We start from the raw sequence: 25,940 nt of genomic DNA, 5'->3' as shown, positions 1-25,940 counted from the left end.
CATCACCAGAACTCTTCTGCACCCCTTCCAGCTATCTCCCTCCTGCCCTACCCCCCCCCCAACACACACACGGAGCCACTACTGTGACTTCAACAACCTGGATTAGTTTGAGATCTTTTTCATGTCTGACTTGTTTCACCTAACATGTTTTTGATAATCCATGTTGTTGTGTATAACCATCTGTATTATTTTTTAATTTAAACTTATTTTTAAAGTTTATTTGAAAAATAAAGCTGAAACAGCCAATTTGTGTTACAACTTCTGCTATGAAAACATCAGTTTGCTACCCTGTCCTCATTCTCTATGTCTTTTTACATAGAGATGATCATTTAGACTTTTCAGCTAATATGCAGTATTTCCCTGTAGGTCTCCAAATAACATTCCTACATTGCCTTCTCTTGGACTTATAATGCCCACAACACAAGGGAAAGATTTAGCTCTTACACACACACACACACACACACACACGTCTATCTCCTACCCCATATAAGCCCCCCCTTCCAACAGTTACACCTTCATTTTGATTATGACTAATTCAGCCTTTTAATTATGACATATAAAATACTCTACAGCAAAACAGAATTGCATACTGCACATCTGTTTTGCTACAGTTAATAATTATCTTTTCCTTTACTGGGTATTCTATATATTTCAGTAATTCAGTCTCAAACTTTTGTTCTAAATACGTTCAAATATGTTATGTAATTCTATCAATTTTATTATCTTGAAATCATTCCCAGAGCTTTCCCACCTGCTGCAAGCTAGGCCTGCCATCTCTGGACCTTGCTTTCCTCCTCTCATGTTGGACCCTCTTGCTTCCTAGACCCCACATTATCTTTTTTTATTTACAACCTTATAGTGGGAGCACATCTTCCAGTAGTTTCCCAAAAAGGGAAGCCTTGCATTACAGAAAATGTCTTCATTTTTCCATCTAGTTTGAGTTTGTTGAGAATTCTAGTTTGGAAATAACTGTCCCTCAGAATTGCAAAGGCAATGCTGCTCCATTGTCTTCGAGCTTCCTACTTTGCTACTGAGAAGTCAGCTGCCCTGATGATTTCTCAGGCTTTGTATAAAGCCCCTCCCCACCACCCCTCTAACCCTGGTCTTTGGAACTTTGTAGGACTGTATCTTTGTTCCCCATTTTAAAATTTCATGACATTGTGCCTAGGCCCAGAGTATTTTTTTATACTATGCTACTCAGTAATCCTTTCGGTCAGGAAACTACTTTTCGTTCATTACTTTTGTATTCATTTTTAATGACTTCCTTCCCTCCATTTTTCTCTCTGGAAATCCTAGCATTCAGGTGTTAAGACTTCCTAAAATGGATCTCTAAATTTAAATTTCCGGGGCGCCTGGGTAGCACAGCGGTTAAGCGTCTGCCTTCGGCTCAGGGCGTGATGCCGGCATTATGGGATCAAGGCCCACATCAGGCTCCTCTGCTATGAGCCTGCTTCTTCCTCTCCCACTCCCCCTGCTTGTGTTCCCTCTCTCGCTGGCTGTCTCTCTGTCGAATAAATAAATAAAATCTTTTAAAAATAAATAAATAAATAAATTTAAATTTCCAAGAACTGTATTATCCAAGCTTTGTCTTAAGGATTCAGTATATTATATCCCTGAGAATGACAGATTTTTGTTTTACTTTTAGAGGTATCAAAATGGAAATAGGCTCATCTTTATTTAATCTCCCTCCCTTTACCCTACCCTCACTCCCCAATCTATGCCTCCTGTTTCCCAGCCTAGAGACTACTTCACCCTCTCCAATCTCCCACCACAGGGCAGGAGAGTCTGAACAGAGTAGGAAAGGAGATCCAGTGTGCTAAATGCTGCTTAAACAGACTAAGCAATTCTGTTTTTAGCCTTGCCTTCATCCCCACTTTCACTTTTGTGCCACCAAGTCCTAAGCCTTTCAGGGATTCTGCATTATAAACCAAGTTGCTTCTCACTGACTTTCCAAGCTGACAGTTTAGAATTAATTTTTTTCTCCTGTTAAGTCAGCTTAGTGTTGAATCTGTTATCTTCCCTACGATCTCTTTGTCCTGTGGGTTCATAAACCTTTACTTTTTAATTTCACTGGAGTTTGGAAAGCAAGCAAAAAAAAAAATACAGTTCACCCTTGAACAGGGCTTGGGTATACCAACCCCCTAACGCAGTAAAAAATCCATGTATAACTTCTGACTCTCCCAAAACTTAACTACTAACAGCCCAGTGTTAACTGAAAGCCTCATCATTAACATAAAACATTCTGTATATGTATTACATACTGTACTACAATAAAGCTAGAAAAAACATTACTGAAATCATAAGACAAAAAACATGTATAATACTTAAGCGAAAAAAACCTGCACGTAAGTAGGCAAGTGTTCAAGGGTCAACTGTACATGTGTTCAGTTCAACCCCAACTTTAATCCTGTCACCAATCATTTCTATTATCCATGTATGTTAACTATTCTGAAAATTTTAAAGGAGCCAAACAAGCATGTGATCTCTTAAAGTAACTTCCCATCTCCTTTCCCTGCTATAGCTTGAGAAATCAGAATTTTTGTAAAGGACTCCATGAAGCCAGAGTTATGGGCTTGATCCATGTTCAGAAAAATGGGTTTAAACACAATTTAAGTTTCCGACACTCCTGAACTATGCTCCTCACAAACACAAAAGCCATTTATCACAAATGCTGGAAATGAATTCAAAGCGCGCTGTACGTCTTCATTGTAAATAGCATCATTTCTATACCTAAAGATGTATTTTAATTTCCTTCCACCGACAGGTGATTTATATGTAATTTTAATTTACATTTTATAATATACTAAATATAAATGAGTCTTCGTCTCTATACATCTCTTCCACATCACTCTGGGCAAGAGTTTTCCATTTTTATTTTGTTCCCTCAAGGCTTGATTTCTTCTTTCCTTCTTTTAAAAACTGGCTATTACTATCCAGGCTGGTCTTATGTCACACTCAATCTGACGCCAGTCCACAGGAGTCTCTCTGATCTTTGGCGATGAAAAGACAGACAGATGACAAACCCTTGCAGGAGTACCACCAGGCAACAGTTCAAAGTCTCAACTCTCAAGCTTAACTCTCTTCCCTTTTTTCTCTTATTTAAAATCAGTTAATTAACATATAGTGTATTACTTGTTTCAGAGGTACAGGTCAGTGATTCATCAGTCTTTTATAACACCTAGTGCTCATTACATCACGTGCCCTCCTTAATGCCCATCTCCCAGCTGCCCCACCCCCCACCTCTTCCCCTTCAGTAATCCTGTTTGTTTCCTATGATTAAGAGTCTCTTAGGGTTTGTCTCCCTCTCTAATTTTATCTTGTTTTATTTTTCCCTCCCTTCCCCTATCTAAGCTCCTGTTTTGTTTCTTAAATTCCACATATGAGTCAGATCATATGATAATTGTCTTTCTGACTGACTTATTTCACTTAGCATAATACCCTCTAGTTCCATCCACGTCTTTGGAAATGGCAAGACTTCAGGTTTTTTGATGGCTGAGTAGTGTTGCATTGTATATGTAGAACATCTTTATCCATTCATCTGTCAGTGGACATCAGGGCTCTTTCCATAGTTTGGCTATTGTTGACATTGCTGCTATAAACACTGGGGTACCCCCACACTGAAGGTGCCCCTTCATATCACTACATTTGTATCTTTGGGGTAAACACCTAGCAGTGCAATTGCTGAATCGTAGGGTAGCTCTATTTTCAACTTTTTGAGGAACCTCCATACTGTTTTCCAGAGTGGCTGCACAAGCTTGCATTCCCACCAACAGTGTAGGAGGGTTCTCCTTTCTCAGCATCCTTGCCAGCATCTGTCATTTCCTAACTTGTTAATTTTAGTCATTCTGACCCACGTGAGGTGCATCTCCTTGTGGTTTTGATTCGTATTTCCCTGATGCCCAGTGATGTTGAGCATTTTTTCATGTGTCTTGGCCATTTGTGTGTCTTCTTTGGAGAAATGTCTGTTCATGTCTTCTACCCCATTTCTTGATGGGATTATTCTTTGGGTGTTGAGTACAATAAGTTATTTATAGATTCTGGATGCTAGCCCTTTTATCTGATTAAGACATTGGCAACCATCTTCTCCCATTCTGTTGGTTATCTTTTGGTTTTGTCAATGGTTTCCTTTGCTGTGCAAAAGCTTTTTATCTTGATGAAGTCCCAATAATTCATTTTTGCTTTCGTTTCCCTTGCCTTTGGAGACATGTCTAGCAAGAAATTGCTGCGGCTGAGGTCAAAGAGATTGCTGCCTGTGTTCTCCTTCAGGATTTTGTTGTATTCCTGTCTCATATTTAGGTCTTTCATCAGTTTTGAGTCTATTTTTGTGTATGGTGTAAGGAAATGGTCCAGTTTCATTCTTCCGCATGTGGCTGTCCCATTTTCCCAACACCGTTTGTTGAAGAGACTGTCTTTTTTCCATTGGATATTCCTTCCTACTTTGTCAAAGATTAGTTGACCATAGAGTTGAGGGTCCGTTTCTGGGTTCTCTATTCTGATCTGTGTGTCTGTTTTTGTGCCAGTACACTACTGTCTTGATGATTACAGCTTTGTAATAGAGCTTGAAGTCCGGAATTGTGATGCTACTAGCTTTGGTTCTTTTTTTCAATATTCCTTTGCCTTTGCCTATTTGGGGTCTTCTCTGGTTCCATGCAAGTTTTAGGATTATTTATTCCAGCTCTGTGAAAAAAGTTGATGGTATTTTGATAGGGACTGCATAGAATGTATAAATTGCTCTAGGGAGCATAGACATTTTAACAATATTTGTCCTTCTAATCCATGAGCATGGAAAGTTTTTCCAATTCTTTGTGTCTTCCTCAATTTCTTTCATGAGTGTTCTATAGTTTATCCATTCATCCACAGATCCTTTGCCTCTTTAGTTAGATTTATTCCTAGGTATCTTATGGTTTCTGGTGCAATTGTAAATGGAATCAACTCCTTAATTTCTCTTTCTTCTGTCTCATTGTTAGCATATAAAAATGCAACTGAGTTCTGTGCATTGACTTTATATCCTGCCACTTTGCTGAATTCCTGTACGAGTTCTTTCAATTTGGGGGTGGAGTCTTTCAGGTTTTCCATATAGAGTATCACATCATCGGTGAAGAGTGGAGAGTTTGACTTCTTCTTTACCAATTTAGATGCCTTTTATTTCTTTTTGTTGTCTGATTGCTGAGGCTAGGACTTCTAGTACTGTGTTGAACAAGTACTGAGAGTGGGCATCCCTATTGTGTTACTGACCTTAAGGGAAAAGCTCTCATCCCCACTGAGAATGATATTCGCTATGGGCCTTTCATATATGGCTTTTATGATACTGAGGTATGTTCCTTCTATCCCTACACTGTGAAGAGTTTTAATCAAGAAAGGATGCTGTACTTTGTCAAATGCTTTTTCTGCGTCTATTGAGAGGATCATATGGTTCTTCTCCTTTCTTTTATTAATGTGGTGTATCATGTTGATTGATTTGCAGTAGTCGAACCACCTGTGCAGCTCAGGAAAAAATCCCACTTGGTTGTGGTGAATAGTCTTTTTAATGTACTGTTGGATCCTACTGGCTAGTATTTTGGTGAGAATTTTTGCATCCATGTTCATCAGGGATATTTGTAATTCTCCTTTTTGGTGGTGTTTCTGTCTGGTTTGGGGATCAGGGTAATGTTAGCCTCTTAGAGTTTGGAAGTTTTCCATTTCTATTTTTTGAAACAGCTTCAGAGGAACAGTTGTTAATTCTTCTTTAAATATTTGGTAGAATTTCCCTGGGAAGCTGTATGACCCTGGACTCTTGTTTGTTGGGAAGATTTGTGATTACGGCTTCAATTTCCTTGGTGGTTATGGGTCTGTTCAGGTTTTCTATTTCTTCCTGTTTCAGTTTTGTTAGTTTATACATCTCTAGGAATGCATCCATTTCTTTCAGATTGCCTAATTTGTTGGCATATAGGTGCTCTTAATATGTTCTGACAATTGTTTGTATTTCTTTGGTGTTGGCTGTGATCGCTCCTCTTTCATTCGTGATTTTACTTAGCCCTTTCTCTTTTCTTTTTGATAAGTTTGGCCAGGGGTTTATCAATCTTATTAATTCTCTCAAAGGATCAGCTCCTAGTTTTGTAGATCTGTTCTGTTCTTTTCGTTTCTATTTCACGGATTTCTGCTCTAATCTTTATTAATTCTCTTCTCCTGCTGGGTTTAGCCTTTATTTGCTGTTCTTTCTTCAGCTCCTTTAGGTATAAGGTTAGCTCGTGTATTTGAGCCCTTTCTTGTTTCTTGAGAAAGTCTTGTATTTCTATATACTTCCCTCTTAGGACTGCCTTTGCTGCATCCCAAAGGTTTTGAACAGTTATGTTTTTGTTTTCATTTGTTTCCATGAATTTTTTAAATTCTTTAATTTCCTGGTTGACTCATTTATTCTTTAGCAGGATGTGCTTTAGCCTCCACGAATTTGAGTTCCTTCCAAACGTCCTCTTGTGATTGAGTTCAAGTTTCAAAGCACTGTGATCTGAAAACATGCAGGGAATGATCCCAGTCTTCTGGTACTGGTTGAGACCTGATTTGTGACCCAGCATGTGATCTGTTCTGGAGAATGTTCCATGTGCACTAAAGAAGAATGTGTATTGTTACTTAAGGATTGAATGCTCTGAATATATCTGTGAAGTCCATCTGGTTCAGTGTGTCATTCAAAGCCCTTCTTTCCTTGTTGATCTTCTGCTTAGATGACCTGCCCATTGCAGTGAGTGGGGTGTTAAAAGTCCCCTATTATTATTGTATTATTATCAATGTGTTTCTTTAGTTTTGTTATTACTTGATTTATGTAATTGGCTGCTCCCATGTTAGGGCCATAAATATTTACAATTGTTAGATCTTGTTGTTGGATAGACCCTTTAATCATGATACAGTGTCGTTCTTCATCTATTATAGTCTTTGGTTTAAAATCTAACTTCTGATATAAAGATTGCCACCCCAGCTTTCTTTTGATGTCCATTAGCATGATAAATGGTTTTCCACCCCTCACTTTTAATCTGGAGGTGTCTTTGGGTCTAAAATTAGTCTCTTTTGAGAGCATATTGATGGGTCTTGCTTTTTTATCCACTCTTAGATACCCCGTGTCTTTTGATTGTGGCATTTAGCCCATTTACATTCAGAGTAACTACTGAAAGATACGAATTTAGTGCCATTGTAATACCTGTAAAGTCACTGTTTCTGTAGATTGTTTCCACTCCTTTTTGGTCTTTGTTACTTTTGGGCTCTGTCTTTGCTTAAAGGGAATTCTTTAATATTTCCTGTAGGGCTGGTTTAGCGATCACAAATTCTTTTAGTTTCTGTTTGTCCTGGAAGCTTTTTCTTTCTCCTTCTATTTTCAATGACAGCCTAGCTAGATATAGTATTCTTGGATGCATATTTTTCCTGTTTAGTGTCCTGAATATGTATCATGCCAGTCCTTTCTGGCCTGCCAGGTCTCTGTGGATAGGGCTGCTGCCAATCTAATGTTTCTACCATTGTAGGTTACAGACCTCTTGTCCCGAGCTGCTTTCAAGATTTTCTCTTTGTCTCTGAGATTTTTAAGTTTTACTATTAGATGTCAGGGTGTTGATCTATTTTTACTTATTTTGAGGAGGGTTCTCTGTGCCTCCTGGACTTGAATGCCTGTTTCTTTCCCCAAATTAGTTCTCGGCTATAATTTACTCCACTGTACCTTCTGCCCCCACCCACCCCAGCCTCTCTTTTTCCTCTTCTTCTGTGATCCCAAATATTCTAATATTTTTTCACTTTATGGTACCACTTAGCTCTCGAATTCTCCCCTCATGATCCAGTAGTTGTTGATCTCCCTTTATCTCAGCTTCTTTATTCTCCATCATTTGGTCTTCTATATCACTAATTCTCTTTTGCCTCATTTATCCTAGCAGTTAGAGCCTCCATTTCTTCTGGCATCTAATTAATAGCCTTTTTTATTTTGACTTGATTACAGTTTACTTCTTTTATTTCAGAAAGGGATTCTCTAGTGTCTTCTATGCTTTTTTCAAGCCCAGCTAGTATCTTTGTAATCGCTATTCTGAACTCTAGTTCCAATATCTTACTTATATCCATGCTGATTAGGTCCCTGGTAGTCAGTACTGCCTCCTGTTCTCTTTTTTGAGATGAGTTTTTCCGTCTTGTCATTCTTGCAGAAAGTGGTCACTTTTCTACTTGTAGAATTGCAGCAATTCTTTTCTTACATCTTTGGCTGAGTTCACAGGTGTTCAGAATGATTTGATAGCTATCTACCTGAATTCCTGCAACCAGACAAAACTAAGGTCTCCTACTTCTCCACCATCTTAGACTCCTCCCCCTCCTACTCAAGCTTAACTCTTCCAAAAAGACCCAGTCTGTTCTTTAAACTAGAGTACCACTCTAGTTTTTGAAACAACATGCAGACAGCATTCCCTTGAGATGAAGGGAGATACTTAGAGGATAATATGAAATTCTACTTAAATGCCAAAGTAGCAACTTTAGTCCTTACATGACACACAATCACAGTCATTTGTTTGTCCCTGTGTGGTCTAAATAAAAAATGAAAAGGAAGCGAGGAAGGAAATCTTCCTATAGAAGCATCTAGCCATAACTGAAAAATTTCAAAACATTTTTGTTATCTTTGCCTCTCTTTCTGGATTCTCTAGTGTCTCTAGCTTGCAGTTAAAACTCCTTATAATACATCAAAAGCCTAGTATCTTTGCTTTAGGGGCAAAGTAGTGAAAGAAGATGAGTGGTTGTGTTGCTGTTTGGAAACAGTGAGTGGTGACAAAACCCTGGATGTACTGAAGAAAGGCAGTGAACTGGAAGGTAAACTGTGGCCCCAGTTTCCACCTCGAGTTAGTTTCCTTAGGGCTCCCTGTAACCGCAGTCCCTGCACCTGTGGGGCCCTAACCCTACCACACAAAGAGCCAGCCATCAATAGCTTGGGAGAGGGGGAGGGGTGGAATCACCATTTACACTGCCTCACTGATGAGTCTAAGATGCATGCAGACTCCATTTCTGTTGTCCTCACGAAGCCAACCTTCTGGAACCCTGGCTGAAACTCAAGAACACATACCTTCCACAAGGTTTTCAAACATAATTATTTTTAAATAAACCTTAAGAATACACCCTGGTTGTAATTTGGGGGACTACCGACAGTAAGTAAAAGTTATTAGTACCATTCTTGTAGTGTATTATCAGATGATCACTGAGAATATGAATTCCTGAGAATAATAACTGTTAGTTATTAACAATCACAAAGAACATTTAAAAACTTTGAATAGGGGCCAGTAGACAAAATCAAATATATAAATTTCTAGGGCAAAAAATGTATAAGAAATTCTCTAGTAAGTAGTTTTGTAAATGCTTTTAAAACCTAACTGTTGGAAGAACCAGCTCTTTTGTACTTACAGCACAGAATTCTTCAAAGGATATTCTTCCATCTCCATCCTTATCTGCATTTATTATGGTTTTGTCTACAATTTGCTGTAACTGTGTATCTTTCAGATTGTTCCCCACCATCATCTTCAGCACCTGGAAGAGTTCCCCATTGGAAATATAGCCATCTTTATCCATGTCATAGATACGGAAAGCAACTAAAAAAAGAGTAAGGAAAATCAATGACAATTATAAGGCAACCACAAGTAAATACTTGAAATGAGGAAGGAAAAAAGCAACCTATCAAATATCTAGAATTAGAACCATGATGATGGCTCCTTCCCACATTTGATCATGCATCTAGGAGCAGTTAAACACAGCTGGGTAAGAGTGTGGGCTTTGCAGTCAAGAGTGCTTGGCCAAATAGCGTTCTACACATAAAATTGGGACTAGTAACAGTTTCCACCCTCCCAGGTTCTTTAGAGCAGTTTATGATGACACGTAATACATGTGAATTGCTTAGAATAGTGTCTGAAACATGGCAAAAGCTCAATAAATGATAGCAATTGCTATCACTATTATTCTCATTTATATTAAGAGCACTTACAAAGGCTATCTGCATATATCCTGTGCCTCGGAGAACTGTTAACTGAATAAAATGTCTCCAGTTAAGAGCTGAATACCTTAAAAAGGTATCAGATGTTCACTGTCATAGAGGCTGTCTACATAAACCAAAATAGTGGACCTCTGGCTAAATAAGTGTATAAACTAAGTTTACCTAATCACATTTGAACATTTCTTCACACTTTCATCAAAAAATCTTATCCAAGACACATAGTTTACATAGCTGTTTTCAGTAGAAAGAAATTGTTTTGTTTTTATCCAATTAACAAGCAACAGTGACACATTGTTTTTAAAATACTAGTTGTAATCTCCTAAAAGGATTTTCTCCAGAATATAAAATTGCTGTTACATATATTAAGAATCTAGAATAAAAGACATCTTTTCGAATATGTTAAAAGGAGATTATAATGCAGTATAAGGTAGTAGGGACATAAGAGGGAGAATGAACTCAGTGAAGAAAAATACTTACACCTCAACTTCTGTTCCTTATCTCCTTTGACACTGAACTGAGAGACTCCCTCAATGAATTCTGAATAAGAACAGAAAGTATTTACAAATCAGAAGTTTCTATTTTTTTATGTAGAAAAATACATATCCCCACACACACACAAACTCTCATATCCACAAAAGGATGTTTCCTTGCTGCAAAAGAAAATATTACTAAAGCAGTTTTAAACTGGAAATACCAAATTTGAAGCTTCAACAAACAAGGTTCTATATGTATATTTTTAATCTGAACTTGGAAGTTCTCTAAGGTTAAATCAATTTGAACAATATTATAAGGAACTCTGAGCTTACCACTAAGCGACATATTCTTCAGAATGTAACTATAAAAGGGGGGCTTTAAAAAAAAAAAAAAATCAAGCCCCATGTCAGGCTCTCTGCTCAGTGGGGAGTCGGCTTCTCCCTGTCCCTCTGTGCTGTCTCTCGCTCTCTCTCAAGCAAATAAATAAAATCTTTAAAAAATAAAAAGATCATGGGGCACCTGGCTGGCTCAGTAGGTAGCACATGCAACGTTGGTCTCAAGGTTGTAAGTCTGAGCACCCACATTGGGAGTGGAGATTACTTAAAAACAAAATCTTAAAAAAAGAAAGTATTATAAAAAGATTATATATTGTTTTGGGCTTTTTAATTTTTTCAAATTTATTTTAAGTAATCTCTACTTCCAACATGGAAATCAAACTCACGACACCTAGACCATTAGTCTCATGCTCTTCCAACTGAGCCAGCCAAGCTCCCTGATTATACAATGTTTTGCCAGAAAAAAAATAATTTTGAATTTCTGGTTCCAAAATTCAGACCCATTTAATATAAAGCCTTATGAAAATGATCGTTTTTCTACACTGCCTGCTAAACACTCATAAAATCAGCTTTAGATCCCCCTTCGCTTAAAATTCAGTCCCTGGAACACAAAATCTGTTGATGACAAATCACAGAATCAAATATAAAATTTTGTACCATGGCAAAAGCACTATTGTTTTACATAAGAATCTAGATTAACTAGGGGCACCTGGGTGGCACAGCGGTTAAGCGTCTGCCTTCGGCTCAGGGCATGATCCCGGCGTTATGGGATCGAGCCCCACATCGGGCTCCTCCACTAGGAGCCTGCTTCTTCCTCTCCCACTCCCCCTGCTTGTGTTCCCTCTCTCGCTGGCTGTCTCTATCTCTGTCAAATAAATAAATAAAATCTTTAAAAAAAAAATCTAGATTAACTAAAATAACCCTTTGTATAATGCTCACATCCTTACTACTACACTTTAATTTATATTGGTTAGTGATTAAATCTCATTCTTTAAAAAGGGTTTCTAAAAATGCAGTTCTGGGGCACCTACAGTCAGTTAAACATCTGCGTTTGGCTCAGGTCATGATCCAAGAGTCCTGGGATCGAGCCCCATGTTGGGCTCCCTGCTCAGTGGGGAGCCTGCTTCTCCCTCTCCCTCTGCCACTCCCCCTGCTTGTGTTCTCTCACTGTCTTGTTAAATAAATAAAATAAGATAAAATAAAATAATAAATAAAAATGCAGCTCTAATATTGTTTCCCTAGAGGTAAGACTGATTTTTCTAAAAACAAAGGAAAGCCTAAATTTTTTTAAAGCTTACCTTAAAGGACAATTTCATCATTTATGAAACAATAAAAGACCCTAGTTCATTAAGGTTCATATACCACAGATTTTGAGAATTTAACAATTATACAATCACCAATAAACACATTTTTAAAAAACTAAATTTATCAGACATTTTTCATACACAAAAGTGTAAGATTAGTCATAGATTACATAACTTGTTAAACTACTTTCTTACCTTTAAAGTCTACTTCTCCATTCCCATCTGTGTCAAATATATCTATTACTCGCTGTACTAAAGGATTCTGTTGTAACTCAGGCAGAGACATGAACTCTTCCACACTCAAAGATCCCGAATTGTCCAAGTCGAGCTTCTTAAATCTCTTTCCTAGCCTTTTAATTTCATCAGCATCAACTAAAAGCAAACCAAAAAAGACAGCAAGATTTACAAATGATTTTATAAAAATTATAGGGGAAAAAATCCAGCAGTTAATCAATAGTTTAATTTCTAGTTTAATTAAAGGAGTTTCATACACTATTGCTTAATTCCTTATGAGAGAGAAAGTCATAATATTTTTATTTGGTTACCTTTTTGTTTGCCTGCCCCTGCCATAACATACAACCGACTGTATACTGCACCAAGATATTATAGGATTGCAACGCTAAGCTGATCATGGAAGTCAGGTGATTCCTACGAGGCAGGCTAAATCCATCTCTGTTCTGTACCAAAATTATCTTTTCCCTATCTTTTTAAAGTTTAATTTATTTCTAATAGTTCATGGTTTGAACAGGATTCAAAATTCAAGGCCTTCCTCCTGTTCCATCTTGTAGACATCCAATTCCCCTCCTCGGAGGCAATTTCTTGAATACTCTTCCAGAGATATTCTTAGCAAGTGTGAGCAAATAAAACACAGGCCTTTACTTTTTTTAACCAAAAAAACCACAGCTAGCAAAATTCACTTTTCAATGCTTTAAAGAAAAACAACTTAAGAAATGTTTGCATTAGTCTGTAATTACTCTATAAAAATTCAGTATCAGGTCTCCTAGCAGCATATATATTCTTGAAAAAGATAATTTTCTTCTAAATTACGTTACTGTTTTCATTTCTTTAAGAAATCAGACTAATTCATACAAATAATTTTAATCACTGAGCAGAATACAAGTATATTAAAAAACATAGCTTCCTAAAAAAAAATTTTAAAAAAATCAACAAGTCAAATGTTACGCAGCCCAAGAGTATACATGTATTATAGCCCACAGTATTAAGAGACGGAGACTGCAAACTGTTTTTGAAAATTCAACTATATGGCATCCTCATTATAAGAACTTAAAAGTTAAAGAACAGATTTTTTAAATATAAAAATATTATCTTAAAATGGAATAAAAATTAGAATTATCTGAATGACTGAAGTACAGACTGTACAACTACCACATGCTGCTCTGATACGAAGTAGTTCATATGCAATTGGCAAAGGGAGTCGTGTCACTCAGTACAGCACAGAAATGTCACTGGTGGGGCGCCTGGGTCGCTCAGTCGTTAGGCATCTGCCTTTGGCCCAGGGTGTGATCCCAGAGTCCTGGGATCGAGTCCCACATCAGGCTCCTCCGTTGGGAGCCTGCTTCTTCCTCTCCCACTCCCCCTGCTTGTGTTCCTTCTCTCGCTGGCTGCCTCTCTCTCTGTCAAATAAATAAATAAAATCTTTTTTAAAAAATTTTAAAAAAAATGTCACTGGTGTGTAGGGACTTTTCCTAGAATGTTATGAAGGAAGGGAAAAGGACCAAGTTTTCTCAAAGAGCAAGTCTTGATAAAATAAAATCTTAAGAAAAAAGGTGAAAATAACAAATGCCTTACTTTAGAGAGCACAAGAGAAAGTTTAGTGGCTTCAAGAACTTCAAGGCTTTCCAACATTGTAACGTGGTGAAAAGTACCAGTAACAAATGAACGAGGTGCAAAGATACTTCCTCATCTTTCCACTCCGCCTCTCCCCACCACCAAACCTCAAAACACAATTAACAAAGGTGACTATACCCTGCCTCATTATTTAATTTTTATAAAATTAGTTTCTGCTGAAGATGATTGTCCTCAAGGACCTTGAGGAAAATCCAAAATAGGAAGCACGAGTCCTAGTTTGAGGCTAATAAATCAATTGCTATGGTGCTTATTAATACAAATGCCAGAGGTTATTTGTGCTAAATTTCAAGATCATAATAGTATTTCTAAGTACTCTGTTACAAAGCTGCATAATGAGTGGTCTATCCAATCCATACTTTTCCCAGACATGTGATTTTTACAACATTTGAGGTGTGCAAAAATACATTTTAATATAACAGAAATGCCTTTCTTAATGATTCATCTAAACACTGCTTCCAACAGCAAAATACACACTTCATAAAAACGTCAACTGCAAAGAGCCTCTATTAAAGAGTATTCCTTCTTTAATGAACAGATGATAAAAGCAAACTGTTCAAATAAACCTTATTTTCTAATGTTCTGTGATGAAACTGGACATCCTTAATCTTGGAGAAAAAACCTTATGAAGTCCCTCAAATGCTTTTCATTTATTTATTTACATGGCTACGTGCCACCTCAGACCAGAGACCACGACTTTTCATTGTTCTTCTGTACACTGTACATAAAAGGTGCTCAATAAGTGTTTTAAATGAGTATTCTAAGAGTTTAAGATTTAAAACTTACTGATCAAAAAATGCCATCAGAATTTAGAGCAAAACTACTTATCTAATCAGATACCAGTAAGCAAATCTTTCAGAACAGTTTCTCCAAGTTCACAGATTTTGCTGAAAGCTACTCTCCTCTCTCTACATACCAAGGATGAGTTAGCTACTTTTTTCTAGTAATCTTTAGTTTTGCCTTAGTTTATAACCACAAACCAGAAAAGGTGATGAGGACGTTGAACATCTGCAAAAGGAAAGACAAGTGTCCACCAGCAGCCTCTCATTTAGCAACAGCTCTAGAGTGTATCATTAACTGCAAAGAGTAAAGGCAGAAATATAGCACCATACTACTTACAGACCCTCAGATTCCGTTTACTAAGGCTGGGACGTAAATATCAGGTTACCGAGTCACAGTATGAAACTGAAACTGAGGTGAAGGATTATTGTTTCAATTACCTGGAAAACCCCACTAATCCAGAAGACAGCATTCCAGTCTTGACAAACGAATAAGAAATTTTAGGAATAATAAAGATAAATCATAAGCCATCAAATAAATCTTTACACTGCCATCAGTGATCTTTCTAAAAGGCACATTCAGCTAAATTGCTAGCTCTTGTGCTTACAGATCTGTAGTGGCTTCCTAATACAATCAGGATAAAAAAATCTAGAGCCCTTGACAATATTTAGCCTCAATTTAAATTTCCCCCCTCTTCCCGCATTATCTTTACCTTTGCTACAATGCTCTCGGCACAGTTGTTCAGAAAGAACGAAATTCATGCCTCCATTTCCTTATATACCCTCTATTGGAATGTCCTGCCCTGAACTCTCCACTGAGGAGACCCCTATCAATTTTTCTCTGATTAAAAAAGGGGGGGGGGGATACTAGCTGTATGTCCTGTGGTTACTAAGTATCATTAATTCATTCTCTGGCAAAGCCCTTAAAGCAACATTTAAAACCATTTTCTGTCTTTTGCTTTAAATATCTTATGAAATACTATAAAACAGTTGATACCTATTCTGGATGAGAAGTTACAACTTTCCTCAAAGGCAAAGCAATGTGCCAGTGATCACACTTCAACAGAACTGGCTTTTTACACAGTCCCTGATGTAAGACCTGGAGGGAATGAGCTCTGTCTAATCTTCTATTCACCACCATTCTCACACATTCCTTGCAGCCAAAACTCACCCTGAGATTCTTTTAGAAACCAGTTTAATTTGAAAGAAGGCATTATCTATTCTCCAACCACCCATTTATTTCCTCCTGTCCCTTCCTTCCTGCTTGCCTCAAAATGGTAAGACACAGGCTACTTACTTAGTACTTACTATCTAGTTGAGACTAGCTGAACTGGAGGACTCTGTACCTAAATAATTACAGTATTTGTAAATGGTTAGCCTAGTAGGCAATGCCATAAATATTTTTTAAAGCCAAGATCGAAGAAAGCTAGTCTTCAAAAACAAATGATAAAAATAGTTATTTTAGGTATGGAACAAAGTGATCTATTTGGTCTTTACTGTCACCAGAGAAGCAGTTATTCAGCACTTCCACTTGCCAGCCCTGCAGACCAGATGTGCTGCAGGATTAACCTTACGCTAAATATGAAACAGCATCTCCATTCTTGAAATATGGGCACTTACCAATCGCCTACAAATTAGGCACAGATCTCTGAAATAGATTAAACCCACTGTCGTGGTACCATTATATGTTTCAGATCTGCACTTAGTACAAGTTAAATATTAAAGAACAAATTCCAATTTGGAGTACCAACTTTCATTAAAGATTTTTTCTACCCCTTGGGATCATACTCCCTTAAAACAGATGGACAAGGGGAAAAAAAAACAAACCTCACCCTCTTGACTCACCTTGTGACTCAGAGATACTCGTTTTCATATGTTTTGCCGAGTTAAAACACGTTATTTTTCTACTTTTTGTAAGGATACCTTTGGAAGGACTATCACTTTTAATAGTTGAAAATGCCCACCTATTCAACCTATATTATACAGAGTACTAAAATAAAGAATCTTAGGAAGTCATATACATCACTCTCTAAAATTTAAGCAGGATACTAAAAAGTTGCATCTTTCCATCAGAGTTTATGAAATACAATGTTGTTAATATGGAACTGATGGATTGCTAACACAGAAAACACCAAATTAAACTGCTGAGACCTTACCCACATTAATGCACCCTGACTATACTCAGGGATAAAGGTGAAATCGAGACGGTTACTCATTTTAACAAGTGATTTCAGGGATCTTATTAACACACAAAATAATTAAGAATTTGCTCTAAGAGCTACAGGTAATTTTATTTTTTGCATTGATATGTGTTTTATTTTGGTTTTTCTTTTAGTTTTCAATTCCAGTACAGTTAACATAAAGTGTTTATTAGTTTCAGATGTACAATACAGTGATTCAACAATCCCATACATCACCCAGTACTCATCACAAGTGCCCTCCTTAATCCCCATCACCTATTTCTCCCAGTCCCGTACCCACTTCCCCTCTGGTAACCATCAGTTCTCTAGAGTTAAGTGTCTGTTTCTTGGTTCGGGTCTTTTTTTCCCTTTGCTCGTTTCTTAAATTCCACACGAGTGAAATTGTATGGTATTTGTTTTTCTCCGACTTACTTCTTTTAGCATTATACTCTCTGGCTCCATCCATTTTGCTGCAAATGGAAATTTCATTCTTTTTATATCGGAACAGTATTCCATTGTATATATATACCATCTCTTTATCATCTATTAATGGACACTTGGTCTCCCTTCCATAATTTAGCTATTGCAAATAATGCTGTTATAAACACAGGGGTGCACGTATCCCTTTGGTGTTTTTGTATTTTGGGGGTAGATACCCAGTAGTACGATTACTGGATTGTAGGGTTATCTCTAACCTTCTGAGGAACCTCCATGTTCTCTCACAGCGCCTGTACCAGTTTCCATTCCCCCAATAGTGCAAGAGGGCTCCTTTTTCTCCACATCCTCATTAAGGCTTATTTCTTGGTTGTTGTTGTTTTTTTATTTTAGCCATTCTGACAGATGTGAGGTGATATCTCACTGTAGTTTTGATTTGCATTTCCCTGACAATGAGTGATGTTGAGCATCCTTTCATGTGTCTATTGTCCATTTGTATGTCTTCTTTGGAGAAATGTCTGTTCATGTCTTCTGCCCATTTTTAACTGAATTATTTGTTTTGGGGGCGTTGAGTTCTATCAGTTCTTCATGTATTCTGGATACTAACCCTTTATCCGATATGTCACTTGCAAACATCTTCTCCCATTCCGTAGATTGCCTTTTAGTTTTATTTCCTTTGGTATGCGGAAGCTTTTTATTTTGATGAAGTCCCAAGAGTATTTTTGCTTTTGTTTCCCTTGCCTCAGAAGATATATCTAGAAAAATGCTGCTACAGCTCATGTCAGAGAAATTACTGCCTGTGCATTCTCTTCTAGAATGTTTATGGTTTCAGGTCTCACATTTAGGTCTTTAATCCATTTTGAATTTATTCTTAAGTATGGTTTAAGAAGGTGGTCTAATTTCATTCTTGCCCATGTAGCTGTCCAGTTTTCCCAACAACATATATTGAAGAGAGCTACAGTAAATTTTAATAAATACTGTCAACTGGACATATTAGTACTAGAGTTAATATACTACTAAGAGAAAGCTGCATATTCATTCATCACTCTCTCAGATAAAGAAACAACCATCTCCCTTCATATTTTTTTCTCATTTAGAAAAAAGGAATAAAAGAGATTCCAAAATAGTATTATATAGAAGGCATGTAGGTGTCTCTAGCTGCTATAGCATTAATATTATTACTACATGCACTCCAAGCTGCTACTCCACTGTTAGGGTTAAAAGAAAAACAACTTTGAAGTCTAAGCTCTTCTAAGTGATTCTGAGATTTCTCAGAATGAAAAGAAATAAGCAGAATGGTAGAAAAATAAACTTTCCATGAACTTCAGGCAATTCCCAATAATTGTGTAGCAGTCAACAGAAACAAGACTATTCCTCCTTAAGGAAACTCTTTCAAATAGCTAATTTATAAATAATTTACTGTTAATCTATTAATCATCTAAGAACAAAAAGTCTTTTCAAATCCTTTTAGCAGTAGTAATATTTTGGAAGAAACAACTAAATGTCATGTGGGATCCTGTTTAGAATCCTGGAAAAGAAAACTTTCAGATGTCACCAGTTTTTTCACTAAAATATGCAGTTTAACAGTATTGTACCAATGCTGATTTCTTGATTTTGGTACTGTACTATGGTTTAGTAAAACATTAACATTAGAGGAAGCTAGATGAGAGATATCTGGGAACTCTATTATTTTTGAGACTTTTTCATAACTTTTTAAAAATAATTTCTCCTTAGTCTCCTCTAATTTATGACAACTATTATTTTTTCTCTTGTCTTGAAACTTTTAATCCAATATTTTGTAAAATGTCCCTGAGCTTGAGCTTTCATGTTGGTGTTTTCTCACGATTAGAATGAATTTGGACATTTGGGGCAAGAATACCATAGAAATGATGTGTCCTTATCAGCACGCGGTTATCAAAGGATTCACAACGTCAGTGTGTTTTTGCTAGTGATGTTAATATTGATCACTTGACCAAGGTGGTGTCTGTCAGATTTCAACATTATAAATCAATTACCTTTCCCTTGGTATCAAAAAATATCAGGGAAAGGGGGTGGGGGGGCAGTAACTTTGAGACTATGCAAAAATCCTATTCCTCCTAAAACTGTGACCTAATTTTAGCATCCATAGGTGAATCCTGTGTGCAAGACCTTATTACTGCGGTATTTTTTCCCCCTCTTCCTACATTGAAATGTTCCTATTTAAGAAAAAATTAAAAACCGTCCCTTCTCCCTATTTATTTCATATAACAGCATGGATTCACAGATATTTATTTTACTCTATAGGTTAAAATCCAATAATGTCATTACTTGTTAATCAAATTTTTCCTGCTTTGTTTAGGTACTTACTATCTCAGGTTGGCTTCTGTGTGACCTATCAACAATCCCCACTTTGAGCACCTCCTTAATTTCTGGCACCATAAAATATTCCAGCCTCATCCACACTATACATGATATTTCCAAGAAGAGATTCCCCTATGTATTTTGTATGGCAGGATATTTAGAACTATATTATAGAATGAAAACTATTAAGAAAGATTACTGTAATAAGGAATCTCAGAATTTCTGTCTTAGACATATTTTGGAAAGAGCCATCAGGCATGACAAAATTTCTTATGAAGAAACATGTACTGAATGACTCTTATAAAGACTATCACAAGAATAAAGCATTACAGTGTTATCAATACAAGGCACTGGGAAGTTTCTCAACATAAAAGTTTGATTTTAAAGTTTTAAAGTCTTCTGTAAAATATATCTCCTACAAAGGTAATGAGTAATGTACTTTCATGTTACCCCAAATAAGATGCAAAAACCACCAGAGGGCGCAGCAGAGATAGTCACAGATAAAACCTCCATAAGCAGTTCCCAAAAAACCCCCAAATTCTGTAATGACCTTGTGTATAGACAGTTTAACATTTATATTCTGCAAGGAACTGTTTGACAACAAATAACCCTACCAATGGGGCGCCTAGGTGGCTCAGTCGTTAAGCATCTGCTTTCGGCTCGGCTCATGATCCCAGGGTCCTGGGATCAAGCCCCCCATCGGGCTCCCTGCTCAGCGGGAAGCCTGCTTCTCCCTCTCCCACTCCCCCTGCTTGTGTTCCCTCTCTCCCTGTGTCTCCCTCTGTCAAATTAATAAAATCTTGGGGAAAAAAAAAACCTACCAATATCACAAGAGAAATGAAAAAGTATTTTATGAAATATGAACAACACACAGTCACACAAATTTGTGCTGTCTTTTCTTACAACGAAAAACTTTCATCCATTTAAAAGGTCTAGATTTTAGGGGCATATCACAATTTTCTAATGCAAGACGCAATGTGTACTTTTGGTGTTTCTAGATTGTAATTTTTATATAATTTTAAAACAAAGTAGGGGACGCGTGGTGGCTCAGTTGGTTAAGTAAGCATCTGCCTTCGGCTCAGGTCACGATCCCAGAGTCCTGGAATCAAGTCCCACGTTGGGCACCCTGCTCAGCGGGGAGTCTGCTTCTCCCTCTCCCTCTCCCTCTGACCCTCTCCCCTGCTCACGCTCTCACTCACTCTCTCTCAAATGAATAAAAATCTTTTTAAGAAAATGAATTGTCAAATATGCAAAAAGCTAGACATCAGCACCAAGAATTACCAAGTTGTAAAATACTAATAAGAAATTTTAAGCCAACTTTGAGAAATAACCAATGTTCCAAAAATATATTATTAAAAACATAGTTCTATAGATTTTGACAAATGTAAACAACTCTGTAAGTAAACATCACTACAATCAAGATAAAAGCATATTTCCATCATCCCAAAATGCTCCCCTGAGCCCTTCAGCAATCAATCATGTCCCCCACCACCAATTGCAGGTAACCACTGTTTTGCTTTCTATTAACTAATTACGTCTAGAATTTCATATAAATGGGATCATAAAAGATGTACTCTTATATCTACTTTTTCTCATCTAGTTTTTTTACATTAATTCAAGTTGTCTTGTATGTCAATAGTTTGTTCCTTTTTATTGCAGAATAGTACAGTCCACTGTATGGATATACACTTTTTTTAATGCATTCATCAGTTACTAGACATACCTATTGTTTCCTGTTTGGGACTATTAGGAATAAAGCTGCCAAGAACATTCACAAATTCTTTTTGCAAACAAATGTTTTCCCGGACTTGCTATGTCACACGGGGTAAGCATATGTTCAATTTTCAGAAACAGTCAAAAAGTTTTCCAGAGTGGTGTCCCATTTTACACTCTCATCACCAGTGCGGGAGAACTACAGGAGCTCCACGTCCTTGTCAACATGCGGCACTGTCAGTCTTTGTAAGTGCGGCCATCCTAGCGGGTGGCAGCAGCGTGCAGTTTGAATCTGCACGTCTCTGAGGACTAGTGATCCTGAGCATCTTTTTCATGTGATTACTGTCAAATTCATCTATCTTCGTTTGTGAAGTGACTGTTCAAATCTTTTACCCTTTTAAAAACTGGGTTGTCTCAAAGAGTTGTGAAATTCTGTCTCTATACTGACTGATCCAAGTCCTCTGTCAGGTGCAGGTATTTCAAGTAGTTTCTCCCAGTCTGTAAGCTGCCTTTTCAGAGGTGTCTTTTAAAGACCAAAAATGTGGGGCGCCTGGGTGGCTCAGTTGGTTGAGCATCTGACTCTTGATTTCAGCTCAGATCATGATCCTGGGGTCACGGGACCGGGCCCTGCGTCGGGCTCCACACTCAGCGCAGAGTCTGCTTTAGGATTCTCTCTCTCTCCCTCTCCCGCTGCCCCTCACCCCTGCTTGTGCTCAATAAATAAAATCGTACACAGCAAAAATATTCAATTTTGACAAAATCCATTTTTCTTTTATGATTCATGTTTTATGTGTACTAAAAATCTTTGTCTATCCTGGTTGTGAAGATTTTCTCCTATGTTTTCTTCTAGAAGTTCCATAGTTTTAGCTTTTACGTTTAAATCTATGACCCATGTAATTTTTTGTATATGGTATAAGGGTAGAGGCAAATTTTTATTCCATATAAAAATATAGTTATATTTTGTTGAAAAGTATCCCTTACAATGGTATCTTTGACACATTTGTGAAAAATCAACTCTACAAGGGTGCCTGGACGGCTCAGTCAGTTGAGTGTCCAACTCTAGATTTTGGCTCAGGTCATGATCTCAGGGTTCGGAGATAAAGCCTTGGGTCAGGTTCCACGCTCAGCACGGAGTCAGCTTGAGACTCTCTCCCCTCTACCCCTCCCACTTGTGCTCTCTCAAATAAATACACAAATCTTTCAAAAAAATCAGCTATACAAATCAACATGTTGTACACCTTAAATTTACATGTTATACTGACACAATGCCAACTATATTTCAATTAAATAAAAATTAGAAACCAAATTACATATTTACCAGTGAAGGTACATATGTGTGTGTGTGTATATGTTTGTATGTATGTATTTATATGGATCTATACCCTCTACTCTGTTACCTTGATTTGTCTATCTTATGCCAATACGTTTTATAGTAAATCTTTAAAACAGGGAGCACTGTCCTCATACTTTGCTCTTTTTCAAAATTGTTCTAAGACTTGTACATTTCCATATGGAACTGACAATTAGTTTGGTAATTTTTACAAAAAGCCTGCTGAGAATCTGCTAACGACTGACTTGAATCTATAAATCAGTCTGAGTAGAAATGATGCCCTAACAGTATCAAGTCTTCCAATCTATGAATGTGGTTATCTCTATTTACTGAGGTCTTTTTAAGTTTCTCTTAGTAATGTTTTATAGTTACGCATACAAATCTTACATATATTAGGCTAAATTTTTACATGAATAGTTCATGTTTTTTATTCTTTATAAATGGTATTTCTGTCAATTTCATTTTAATTATTGTGATTAAACTTCCACTGATTTTTGCATACTGTCCTTGTATCCTACAATATTGCCAAATTCACTTATTTCTAGTAACTCAGGATTTGCTATACACACAATGATATCATCTGAAAATAAAGACTATTTTTTACTCCTTCCTTCCTAATCTGAATGTATTTTATTTCTTTTTCTGGACTTAATGTATTGACCAGGACCTCTACTACAATTTTGACTACATTTGGTCAGAGTGAAAAACTATGCCTTTTTCCCAATCTTAGGTGGGAAGCATTCAGTCTTTCATCATTAAGTATGATGTTCAGTCTTTCATCATTAAGTATGATGAGAGTTTTATAGATGCTTTATCAAAGCTAGGAAGTTCCTTTCTCTTCCTAATTTGCTAAAAGTATTTACCACTGAACTCTGTCAAAGATTTTGCTACCTCTATTGATAAAATCATGGTTTTTTCCTCTTATTCTGTCTGCACAGTAAATTATATTGTTTTTTATTTAAAAATCATACTCTGAGGATAAATTCCATTTGGTCATGTTTTGTTGTCCTTTTTACATATTGCTGGATTTAATTTACAAACACTTAAAGATTTTTGCATTACATTCATGGTGAATGTTGGTCTATAGTTGTCTCTATAATGTCTTTGATACTGCTAATGGTGTAATGCTAGCTTCTATTTTCCGAAGTAATCTAGATTTTGATTTTTTTTTCCATTAAATGTTTGCTATAATTTACCAGTAAAGCCATGTGGCTTGGTCTCTTTGTGGAAAGATTTTTAAATAAGAATTCAGTTTCATTAACAAATAAGATTCTATTAAGATTTTCTACTGCTTTTGTGTCAGTTCTTTTGTTTTTGAAGAAATTTTTCCATTTATTTTAAGGTGTAGAATTTACTGGCATAAAATTCTTCGTAATATTCCCTTGTTATCTTTTACATATGGGATCTGTAATGATTTCAGTTCTTTTATTACTGATATTGGTAATTGTGTTTTCTTTCTTCTAGAATGTTCCTTCAAAATGTGAATGCTGTATGTTCCACTGACTTCTTCCTACCTTATATAAAAGGCATGGCCAAAAATGATCCATCACACCGGAACTCATTCATTTTTGGATGTTGTCCAAAAATGTCAAAATAAGCTGCACAGTTGCAGTAATCTTAAAATTCTTTCTTAAAATTGTTTTCAGAGCTAACTGAGCATCAGAAGAAAATTTGTCGTAGAAAAGCCATGTAATGTAAACTGTTCAAAGAAACCTTGGAGATGAGAAAATTAAGATGAGGAAACAGGCCCAGTGAGTTAAGTAAGTTGCTTAATGCTATAAAGCTTGATGGCAAAGCTGAATGACAGGACTTCTTGAAATGCTTTCTGATCTAATTTCTCTTCCTGTGTTAGTTCCATGTGAACAGTTAGTATAAAAGCTTAGGCTAAGAGATATTGGACACTGCTGTTCCTCAAACTGCATTTTTGGGCTAAGTGTGGAGAGAAGGGAATAATAAGAATGTTCTCACTCCAGACACAGAAAAATCAAACACCTAATTCTGAGGCGTTCCCCAACTTATACATTACTGGTTTTTCTACTGACGGTGTTTGTATTGATGTTGTTTTTCTCCTTTGGGTTTATCTACATTGTGGTTCTAATCAAAATAGGCAATAAGCTACTGAAAAAGCATATATTTATAAGACATAATATTTATAAGATCATAAAAACACGAGTTTCCTCACTGTTATTAATAACAATGGCTTAAAAGCCACACTTTTTTTTTTAAACCTAAGTGTACACGGTGTAGGTCAGTAACATATCTTATTCAAAAGATACAGCTCTTAAAGATTTCCATTGTTTTGTAAGTCAAATCCAACCCCAACCCATTACACATCATATTCTCCAGGTTTTCCTCTTATTTTTATCTGTTGCTATGTTCTGTTGCATTTAAACACTTAGCTGCACTTTTCTTTAGTTCTATACCACTCCCCATCCCAAACTCACCCCCAAGATACGGTATTTTCACAAAAGAACGCATATTTAAGAGCCTTCTTTTACTTTCAACACCAATTATTCAAGACTTACTTGTGGCTATTCCAGAGTTCAATCTGGTTTATCAATAATGTGACACTACATATGCAGGGTTTGTTTGTTTTTTTCTTATTGACTTGCCTTTTACGTTAAGAAATTCTGGAAGGGAGGAAGGGAAGGAAGGAGAGGAAGGTAGGTGCTAGCACACAACTTATATATAATGGCTTTTCCTTCTTCTTGAAGACATTCTTCACAGATAATTCTAGCTTCTTGCCCTAATTTGTACCAATTGTTTTCTAGGCCACTGCCATAGCTGTTAGCCTCTTCTCTAAGACACCTTTTCACTGGTGTCTTAGAGATTTGGTTTCTTGGATCTCACTTCATCTTCTTTAACTTCTATTTCATTTTTCTGGGTACATATTCAAGAACTTAAGAACGGTAAATTTCCCAAGTCCTTAAATTTCTGAAAATGTCTTTAATTTGATCTCATACGTGAATAATCATTTAAACTGGTATCAAATTCTGGGTTTAGGAATTCAGAACTTTGAATAAATTGCTCCACAGCTTTCTAATATCTACTGCTGGAGCTAAGAAATCCAATGCCAACAGAGTCTATTCTTTTTAGGCAATTTTTTTCCCTGTCTAGCAGCTTTTAGGACTTTCTTTCTACTCTTGCAATTTTAAAATTACAAAAGAAGTTGAAACTAAATGTTGATCTTTTTTCATCTAAACTTCTTGATTAT

The 25,940-nt window shown here is 36.7% G+C and overlaps 1 protein-coding gene across 1 annotated transcript in view; it reads right to left on the bottom strand.

Moving 5' to 3' along the window:
* Positions 1 to 25,940, bottom strand: part of PPP3R1 (protein phosphatase 3 regulatory subunit B, alpha) — a 69,157-nt gene that overhangs the window by 3,040 nt on the left and 40,177 nt on the right. Inside the window, exons 3-5 of the mRNA XM_040623396.1 lie at positions 12,279 to 12,455; positions 10,448 to 10,507; positions 9,388 to 9,572 (exon numbers count right to left, since the gene is read on the bottom strand). Of these exons, the coding sequence (XP_040479330.1) occupies positions 9,388 to 9,572; positions 10,448 to 10,507; positions 12,279 to 12,455 (422 nt within the window). The remainder of the gene's footprint in view (positions 1 to 9,387; positions 9,573 to 10,447; positions 10,508 to 12,278; positions 12,456 to 25,940) is intronic.

The sequence above is a fragment of the Ursus maritimus genome, unplaced genomic scaffold (assembly GCF_017311325.1).
Source record: "Ursus maritimus isolate PB19 unplaced genomic scaffold, ASM1731132v1 scaffold_6, whole genome shotgun sequence".
Taxonomy (NCBI): Eukaryota; Metazoa; Chordata; class Mammalia; order Carnivora; family Ursidae; genus Ursus; species Ursus maritimus.
The sequence above is the reverse complement of the archived record's forward strand: the minus strand, read 5'-3'. Positions and strand labels throughout refer to the sequence as shown.